This window comes from Piliocolobus tephrosceles, chromosome 4 (assembly GCF_002776525.5).
Source record: "Piliocolobus tephrosceles isolate RC106 chromosome 4, ASM277652v3, whole genome shotgun sequence".
Lineage (NCBI taxonomy): Eukaryota > Metazoa > Chordata > Mammalia > Primates > Cercopithecidae > Piliocolobus > Piliocolobus tephrosceles.
In genome coordinates, this window is record NC_045437.1 from 589,770 (window position 1) to 600,236 (window position 10,467).

The 10,467-nt window shown below is 49.5% G+C and overlaps 1 protein-coding gene across 1 annotated transcript in view; it reads right to left on the minus strand.

Annotated features, from left to right (window-relative positions):
- Nucleotides 1-3,186, minus strand: part of LOC113220524 (bromodomain-containing protein 9-like) — a 14,656-nt gene extending 11,470 nt beyond the window's left edge. Inside the window, exons 1-3 of the mRNA XM_031935410.1 lie at nt 3,070-3,186; nt 2,857-2,935; nt 1,989-2,062 (exon numbers count right to left, since the gene is read on the minus strand). Of these exons, the coding sequence (XP_031791270.1) occupies nt 1,989-2,062; nt 2,857-2,935; nt 3,070-3,186 (270 nt within the window). The remainder of the gene's footprint in view (nt 1-1,988; nt 2,063-2,856; nt 2,936-3,069) is intronic.
- Between the last annotated feature and the right edge of the window lie 7,281 nt (nt 3,187-10,467).

Genomic DNA, 10,467 nt, shown 5'->3' on the forward strand with positions numbered 1-10,467 from the left:
GCCCGTGGCCTTTGCGAAGCCTCCCTGCCGCCTCCGGGGGCACCGAGCGCGCAGCGCCGAACCCCGGGCATCCTAATCTGGGGGCGCCGGGACGCGCGGGACGGCCCGGTAAGGGGACTCGGGTGAGCGCGGGGGGGCAGGGGCTGCGGCGCAGGTGGCTGCTGGGGCTGACGGGCCCAGTCTGCGCCCCCGGGTGCCCCCGCGCCGCCCCCGCAGGACCGAGCACCGCGCCCGCTTACCTTGGAGACGCAGGGATTGCAGCGGCGGCGCCTCCGCGACTCGGCCGCGCGCGACCTGGTGCTCAGCGGAGCGCTCCCGCCGCGGCCCCGCGCCAGCCGGTCCCGCCCAGCCCCTCCCCGCCCCGGGCCCGCCCCCGGCCCCCAGCGTCCGGCGCCCGTCCCAAGCCCCGCCCCGCGCGCTCATTGGCAGCCCCGCCCCCGCCGCCCCACCCGGCTCGGGGAACGCGCGGGGCGCACCGAGGCCTCTGCCTTACAAGGCCGGGTCCGCGCAGGCCCCGCTGGCCACCGGGTATCCGCTCAGCGCAGGGCGCGGCCGTCCCTCGGGCCGTGGGAACCGCTGGACAGGGTGCGGCGGGGCCCCTCACCTGGTTCTGGGCCCCCCCGGGGACGACCGGACCCGGATCTCTGCTCCCCGCAGGACACGCGTGGACGGTGCGGCGGGGGATGGATGAGCGCGGACGCGGCCTCCTGGCGTGGGGTGGGTTGGCGGCGCGGGGCGCGAGGACAGTGCTGGGCGACCCCCGACCGCGTCCAGTTCTTTAAAGAGCCGCAGACGGTGCAGTGAAGCGGCAGAGCCGGGCTGTGAGGGTGCTCGGACCCTAAGGCGGGGCGCAGGCTGGGGACTGGGCGCCCAGGTGGGGGCACCAAGCCGGGGGTCGGCCTGAGCAGGGAGCCAGGTCCGTGCCGGGCGCGGAGCGCAGCTGCCTAGGACGGGGCCGCCCTTCCCGCAGAAGCGGAGGAGCAGAGCGCGCACCCCTGTCCCCAGCCTCATCCTCCGTTCTCCCTGCAGGTCGCCCGTGTGCAGCGTCACCATCCCGGCAACTCTTCTAATCTCGCCTTTCTCGGGGCACCTGCGGCCCCGCGCCCCTAGACAGGCTTTGCGGAGAGAGCTCGTTCTGCCCGGGGCTGACCGGCCCTCCGCAGGAGTTGGCTCCGCACAAGGTTCCGGGCCGAGCTGACAGGGCGGTTCTGTGGTGCTGGGTGCTGGGACTTGAGGGGCACAGGGGCCCCTGCCTTGAGGCCGAGGCACAGCCCCCCAGGAGGAAGGGGTGCCTCTGGTGACTTCCAGCTCAACTGTGTCTGGTGCAGCTGAGCTCCTACCCCAGCCCCGACTCTGTCCCTGCACCAGGTGTCCAGCAGGCCCTGGAGCCCGCAAAGGCAGCAGGGGAAGTTGGGGTGCTGGGTGCTGGGCAGGGGGTGCTGAGGCCTCAGAGCCCGGCGGCTTGGCCCCCACCCACCCCACGGTGGTCTCGGGCCCCACACTTCTCTCCTCTCCTGTGGTTTCTCCTTCCACTCAGAATTGACCAGAGATGGGCTTCTGTGTAATTCTTCTGAGAAATTCCGCACTCGGAGCAGGGAAGTCGGGAGACCCCCAAAGCTGTGCGACGGCCAGGCTGCGGCTCCTGCTTCCCTCCTGCTCGGGTGCGGGCTTGACTGCCTTCTGGTTCTGCGGAGCCCCGGGCACCTCCGCCTCAGGCAGTTCCTACTAACAGCATCAGTGAAATAATGAAATGATCTCTCCTTGGTGTGTTCTTACTGTCCTATTAGGCACAGGTGACTCTTCAGTGCATTTTTCGAAACCTGTACAAACTCTCTTGACATAAATGCAGTGATTTTACAATAAAATTGCAGTGGGAGGTAACGTCAGGCTTCAGAGACAGACATGGTCCTGGAGCCTTTGTGAGGAGAGGAGAGGCAGGGGGCGCGGGGCGGCATCCAGGGGGCTGAGCGAGGTCTCGGCAGGAGGACAGAGCTGAGCCTTGGGCTGCCCTGGCCCCTGCGCAGGACACACAGTGACCGGGGCTGGGATGGGCACGCTGGTTCTACCGTCGGGCGTCGGCGTGTTCATGGAGTCTGTTTCCTTATCTGCGGGTGAAATTTTGGTTTCGGGTCACGGGTGTGTTATTTCCCAGCGACAATCGGTTCAGTCAGCACTTACAAAATCACCAGAAACAGGGGCACAGGATATTGCCCAGTCGGGAGAGGTGGATCCTGATTCAGGATTCCAGGCTCTTCACCTGACCGTGGCTGCCTGTCCAGTGGCCCTTCCTGACCCCTAGCTCTGGCTACACCGCCAGACCTGGACGGCCTCCATTTACCCTGCAATTACTGAAAACTGACGCACAGCCAATGATGTGATCCACGCACAGTGTCCGGTTTTAAGATGTTTCCTGGGCTCTTGAGAAAATCACTACAAATGGGTTGAACAACAGGGGTTCCCTCTTAAGGCTTAGGAGGCCAGAAGTCCTACATCAAGGCCTGTGCGCTCAGGAGGTTCCCACCTCTTCCAGCTTCTGTGGCTCCAGGCGGTCCTGGGCGGTGGCCCCAGGGCTCCACCTCTGCCCCTGTCCTCACAGGGCCTCCTTCCCAGAGTTTGTGTCTGTCTCCTCCTTTGCTTATCAGGACACCTGTCACTGGATTTAAGGGCCACCAGGATAAGCTGGGATAATCTCAAAATCTTTAATGGAATTACATCTACAAAGATTTTACAGTAAGGTCTTACTCTGAGGTTCTGGGTCGATGTGAATTTTTTGGGTGAGGGGGGCACTACCCCCCCAGCACCAAAGCTTTTCCCAGCTCCACCTGTGGCGCCACGCCAGTGACCAACAGCGTTCACCGAGGTGCTTGCCTGCGGCTGTTTCCATGGCTTTCTGCACAGGTTCTGTGTCCACAGTTGGGAGCACCAGGCCAGGCAGCTGTCACAGAGGAGGAGGCTGGCTCTCAGGGACAAGCCCCTGCTGCCCAGCACCCTCGCCCACCCTGCCTGGGTTTGGGGTTGGGTTTTGTGGGCAGAGACTCAGGCTGACAGTGGAGGTTGGGCAGGGCAGACACAGCGTGTTGGGCAGCACTGGAAGCCCTGGACGGAAGTGACGGCAGGAGACGCTGGGCCATCTGGGTCTGCAGTGGGAGACCAGGACAGGAGCTCAGGTCCATTGGGAGGCCCCATGCTGAAGATGGAGGCACAGGGAGTGGAGGGAGGAATGGACTCCTGGGGACAGACAGCAGCAGACATGAAAAGGCCTCCGATGCCAAGTGTGGGGATGCCGGGTCCCAGCAGCTGAGGTGGGGCCGCTCCCACCAGGCCTGCAGCTGAACCTGTCAGGTGTCCACCCACCCCTGACAGCTGAACGTCCTTTGATGGCCTATGGGCTGAGCAGCTTCTGTAGGCCCTGTAGGGGTGTGGCCCACAGCAGGTGAGCAGTCACGGCCCCTTGAGAACCCTAAGGGGCTCCTGTGTGGGTCCTGGGCTGGGGACAAGCTACAACCTGGGTGCATGGGGCCTGAGGGGGTGGTCAGTGTGACGCCTGTCGCTGAAGGAACAACGTGCCTGCCTGGGTGTGGGGCCTGGAAAGGCTTATGGGGGTGTTGAAGCTGCTCCCACGGGTCATTGGCAGCTTAGGTAAAATGTCTGCCGGGATGTGGGTGTGCACGTGTGTGTGTGCACATGGATGCGTGTGTTTGTGTATTCCTGTGTGTGAATGTGCATCTGTATGTGTGAGTATGCATGCTGGTGTATGTATGTTGGTATGTGCTCAGCTGCGTATGTTCAGCTGTGTGTGTGTCTATTTGTGTGTCTCTGTTTGCACGAGTGTGTGTCTGCATGTGCCTGTGTCTCTGTGTGAATGTGTGTTTGCACCTGTAGGTCCACGTGCCTGTGTGTGCACATGCCTGTGTCTGTGTGTTTGCATGTGTGTGCATGTGCCTGTGTGCCTGTGCCCATGTGTCTTTGTGTGTGTGCATGTGTGTTTGCACCTGTGTGTGTGCACGTGCCTTGTGTGTTTGGGCTATGATTGCATCTGGTTATACTGTATAAAGAAGCCAAGTTCAATTTTGAGGTGGGAATTGCTGTGGAACACGGAATGAAAGTGCAGGTTCTGGGTCTTGCTGCCAGGGAGCGACTCTGATTCCACTATCACACACCTGTGACCCAGAGAAGGGCATTTGAGCCTTGTGGCCTCACTGTTGCCACTGGTCAGATGCTGATGAGGAGGGGAAGCCACATGGTGGGTGTTCAGCCCTAGGCAGAGCTGCTTGGAGCACATTCTTCATATGCCAGCCATTGCTACCTCAGTTCCACAGCCGATGCTAGGGAAGAAGGATGCGGGGACACTGCAACAGGACAGAGTGCTGGGCAGAAAAGATGTGGACAGGAGCCCATGCCTGGAAGAGACATGGAGGACCAGAGAGAGGATGGCGTCGCAGAGCTGAGGGCCGCAGAGAAGGGAGGCGCTTGTGTCTGCAGTGGAGAGGACACACCCCAGCTGGCAAGGGCAGGGGCGGAGGCCCTGGGTGTGGCTGTCAGAGGCAGTGGGCAGTGAGCTCTGTGAAGCCGAGATGGCTCCAAGCGGACCACACGGAGCCGGGTCCACTTCTGTCCCTGCAATTGTTTTCCCCGCTGCCGGAAGTGGCTTCACTTGTTGTGTGGATGCCCTGCACTCAGCCCGGGACTAGATGGATTCACAGCCAGACTCTACCGAACACAGGAAGAACTAATAGCGATCCTTCTGAAACTATTCCAAGAAATTGAAGAGGGGGAATATCCCTCTAACTCATTCTATGAGGCCAGTATCACCCTGGGACCAAAACCAGACAAAGACACAACAGGAAAAGAAAACCCCAGGTCAATATCCCTATGAATACAGATGTGAAAATCCTCAACAAAATACCAGAAAATAGAACCCGACAGCACATCAAAACGATAATGCACCCTGATCAGGTGGGATTTATCCCAGGGATGCAAATCAATAAATGAGACATGGCATATGAACAGAATTAAGGATAAAAACCAAATGATCATCTAAATAGATGCTTTTGATCAAATTCAGCCTCCCTTCATGATAAAAATTCTCAACAAACTAGAAGGAACATGCATCAACATAATAAAAGCCTTACATGACAAATCCACAGCCAACATCATACGTAACGGGGAAAAGTTGAAAGTATTCCCTCTAAGAACTGGTATAAGACCCGGATGCCCACTTTCAGCACTCTTATGCAACATAGTACTGAAAGTCCTGGCCAGAGCAATCAGGCAAGAGAAAGAAATAAAGGGAATGCAAATTGAAGAAGAAGGAGCCCAAACTATCCCTTTCTGTTGGTGAAATGATATTCTGTATAGAAAACCCTATATTAGTCCATTTTCACACTGCTGGTAAAGGCATGCCCGACTGGGTAATTTATAAACAAAAAGATGTTTAATGGACTCACAGTTCCACATGGCTGGGGAGGCCTCACAATCATGGTGGAAGGCAAAAGGCAGATCTTACATGGCAGCAGGCAAGAGACAGAGTGAAGGCCAAGTGAAAGGGGTTTCCCCTTATCAAACCGTCAGATCTCGTGAGACTTATTCACTACCATGAGAGCAGTATGGTGAAAGCTGCCCCCATGATTCAATTATCTCCTACCAGGTCCCTCCCACAACACATGGGAATTCAAGATGAGATTTGGGTGGGGACACTGCCAAATCCTATTAAGACTCCACCAAAAAACTCTTAGATTTGATAAATAAATTCAGTAACATTTAAGGATACAAAATTAATGTACAGAAATCAATAGCATTCTTATACACCAATAACAATCTGGCCAAGAAACAAATCAGGAAGGCAATCTCATTTATTATAGCTATAAAAAATTACCTAGATATATATTTAACCAAAAAAGTGAAAGATCTTTATAAGGAGAACTACAACACATTGATTAAATAAATCATACATGACACAAACAATTGGAAAAGCATCCCATGCTCATGGATTGAAATAATCAATATTGTTAAAAATTATCATACTGTTCAAAGGAATCAACAGACCCAACACAGTCTCTATCAAATTAGAAAAAAATCCTAAAATTTACATGGAACCCAAAAACAGCCCAACTCACCAAAGCAATCCAAAGCTAAAAGAACAAAGTTGGAGGCATCACATCACCTGACTTTAAATTATACAAAAGGGTATGGTAACCAAAACAGCATGGCAGTAGTACAAACACAGACATATAGATTAATGGAACAGAATAGAGGACTCAGAAATGAAGACACAAAGTCAATAAAAATATACATTGAGGAAATGACACCCTTTTCAATAAATGGTGCTGGGAAAACTGGATTGGCATATGCAGAAGAATGAAACTGGACCAATACCTCTTACCATATACGAATGTTAACTCAAGATGGATTGAAGACCTAAACGTAAGACCAAAATCTGTAAAAATCCTAGAAGAAAACTTAGGAAAATTCTTCTGCACATTGACCTAGGAAAATAATTTATGACCAAGTCCTCAAAGCAACTGCAACAAAAACAAAAATAGACAAATGGAACTTAAACTACAAACCTTCTGCACAGTGAAGGGTAAATAGACAAGCTATAGAATGGGAAAATAGTTGCAAACTATGCATCTGACAAAGGGCTAATATCCAGAATCTACAAGGAACTCAAACCAAATAAGCCCATTAAAAAGTGGGCAAAGGATATGAACAGCCATTTTTACAAAGAAGACACAAAAGTGGTCAAAAAACATGAAAAAATGCTCAACATCACTAATTATCAGAGAAAGGCAAATTAAAATCACAATGCGATACCATCTCAGACCAATCAGAATGGCTCTTATTAAAGTCTAAAGAGATTTTAGTGAAGATGTGGAGAAAGGGGAATGCTACTGGGAAGGTAAATCAGTACAATCTTTCTGGAAAACAGTATGGAGATTTCTCAAAGAACTAAAAATAGAACCACTATTTGGTTCAGCAACTCCACTAATCGGTGTATACCCAAAGGGAAAGAATTAATTATATCAAAAACCACCTGCACTTGTATGTTTATCACAACACTATTCACAACAGAAAAGATAATGGATCAACCTAAGCACCCATCAGTGGAGGACCAGTTAAAGAAAATGTAGCATATATACACAAGGTAATACTATCCATCCATAACAAAGAATGGAATCATATCTTTTGAGCAACATAGATAGAAGCCATTATCCTGAGTGAAATAACTCAGAAACAGAAAGTCAAATACCACATGTTCTCACATACAAGTGGGAGCTAAACAATGTGTACACATGGACGTATGGGGTAGAATAGTAAGACACTGGACACTCCAAAAGGTGGGAGGGTGGAAGCCGGTGAGAGCTGAAAAATTACTTATTCAGTACAATGTTCACTATTCAGGCGATGGGTCACTAAAAGCCCAGATGTCACCACTATGCAATATATGCATGGAAGAAATCTGCACTTCTACCCCTTACATCTATAAACACTTTAAAACTCTGTTCTTAAATAACTGCATCTCAGAATGAGATTTTGTCTTATCTGCATCCCCGACTAAGATATACTTAGGTGTGGATTTCTTCTTTTTATTTATGCAGCTTGTCATAATTAACTCATCATATACCTGTGGATTTGTATCTTTTGTCAGTTCTGTGAAATCCTCAGGAATACTGATAGGACTCCAGAAATATCCAACACCAGAGAAGGCAACAATTTTTGACATCCAATCAGAAATATTAGGCATACAAATAAGTGGGAAAATAGGAGCCATAAGAAGACAAATTAGTCTATTAAAACTGATCCAGAACAGACACAAGGGCATTAAAACAATATCAAAACTGTATTCCACATATTGTAAAAGCTAATTTGAGGCACGGAAGATATAACAACACTCTGGATCACTGTTCTAGAGGTGAAAGCTACAATGTATAAAATAAGAACTGCACTGCACGGGATTAATGGCAGATTAGATGTTAAAGAAGAAAAGATTATTCATTGTGAAACCATAGCAATATAAACTATCCAAAATGAAACCAAAAGAAAAGAGGATTAAAAAAATTTAAGCTAACTTATCTGTGATCTGTGGGACAACTTCACGTGGCTTAATATATATTTAATTGAAGTCCCTGAAGGAAAGAAGAAAACATGAGTAATGAGGGTAGTGCATTAAAAACGATGTTTGGAAAAATAACGACAACATTTTTTTCCAAATTTGATGTTAACTATAAACCTACAGATGCAAGAAGTTCAACGCACCTCAAGCACAAGTACCATTGAAGAAAATTACATCATGTCTCATTATAATCAAATTGCTCAATCCCAATGATAAATAGAAATTTTAAAAGCAAACAGGAAAAATTGTCAAAGTATGTAAAGGGGAACACTGGTCCATCCCATAGAAGTTATTTGAGACTTGTTGAGGCTAGTAAGCCGTGTTTTGGGCAATATTCCTTGCGTGCCTAAGGAGAATGCACATTTTCTACTAATAATAAATGAGCTTCCAGTGCCACAGATGTCCCATAAATCAAGCCTGTTAATGGTGTTGTCCAAATCTATATTTTTATTATTTTAAAAATATGGTTGACCTAACAGTGATTGAGAGTTGCATTGAAAACTTCCACAAGTGATAGTTAATTTTTTCTAAATTATTTCCTGTGGGCTCTGTGTTTGCTTTACATGTTTTCCCTCAATAAATACATCTTTTTTGACGTCCCATTAGTGTAGGATTGTTGGTGGTAAACTTGGCTTTTATTTATCTGAAAATATGATTAATTTGCTCTTTTTCCTAAAAATAGTGTTGCTGGGTACATAATTCCAGGTCAAAAGTTTTTTTTTTTTGGTCACACTTTGTACATATTACTATTTACCTATCTACTATTGTTATCATTAATACATCTGCTGTCTAATTGCTTTCCTTCTGTGGATGATTTGTTGTTTCTTTCTGGTTGTTTTTAAAGTTAGATTTTCTTTTGTGTTCCACCTTACCCTACAATGTATCTAGGCCTGGATTTCCTATTTCCATTTGTGCAGCTTGTCATGAATTACTCATCATGAATACCTATGGATTCAGGTCTTTTGTCAGCAATTACCCGGGTTCAGTTATTTCTTTATAGCAATGCAACAAGGGGTTCATTCAGAAAATTGGCGCTGAGGAGCAGGACATTGCTATAAAGATACCTGAAAATGTGGTAGCAGGTTTGGAACTGGGTAATAAGCAGAGGTTGGAAGACTTTGGAGGGCTCAGAAGAAGACAGAAAAGTGAGGGAAAGTTTGTAACTCAGTGACTTATTAAGTGGCTGAAAGCAAAATGCAGATAGAAATATGGATAATGAAGGCCAGGCTGACAAGGTCTCAGATGGAAACGAGGAAGTTATTGGGAACTGGAGCAAAGGTCACCCTCATGTGCCTTAGCAAAGAGCTTGGCTGCATTGTATTCGTGTCCTAGTGATCTGTGGAAGTTTGAACTTAAGAATGGTACTAGGGTGTCTGGCAGAAGACATTTCTAAGCAGCTCAACATTCAAGAAGTGGCATGGCTGCTTCTAACAACCTATGATCAGATATGGGAGCAAATGAATGACTTAAAGTTAGAATTTATACCTACAAGGAAAGCAGGGTGTAAAAGTTTGGAAAATTTGCAGCTTAGCCATGTGGTAGAGAAAGGAAAAAATGTTTTCAGGAGAGGAATCCAAACAGGCTGCACAGCAACCACCTATTAGAGAGATTTGCATGGCTAAAAGGGAGCCAAGTGCTAATATCCAAGACAATGGGAAAAAGACCTTGAAGACATTTCAGAGATCTTTGCAGCAGCCCCTCCCATCACAGGCCCAGAGGCCAAGCAGAAAAGAATGGCTTAATGGGCCAGGACTAGGGCCCTGATGCCCTGTGCAGCCTGGGGACACTGGTACCTGTATCCCAACTTCTTCAGGTGGTTCAGTGGTGGTTCAACAGTCTCCAGGTACAGCGTGGACTGCCACTCTAGAGGGTAAGCCTTGGTGGCTTCCAGGTGGTGTGAAATCTGCAGGAACACAGAACACAAGAGTGAAGGGGGATTGGCAGCTTCCCTCTAGATTACCGAGGATGTGTGGGAAAACCTGGCTGCCCAGGCAGAAGCCTGCTGCGGCAGCAGAGCCCTCACAGAGTTACTCTATGAGGGCAATGCTGGGAGGAAATGTAGGGTTGGAGCCCACATAGACTCCTCCAGGGCACTGCCTAGTAGAACTGTGGGTAGAGGACTTCTGCCCTCCAGACCCCAGAATGTTTGATCTACTGGCAGCAACCTCAGCCTGGAAAAGCCACAAGTACTCAACTCTAACCCATGACATTGGCTGCAGGGGCCACAAGCTGCAAAGCCACAGGAGTGGAGCTGTAGAAGGCCTTGGGAGCCCACACCTCACACCAGTGTGCCTCATGGAGTCAAAGGAGATTATTTTGGAACTTTAAGGTTTAATGTGTGCCCTGCTGAGTTT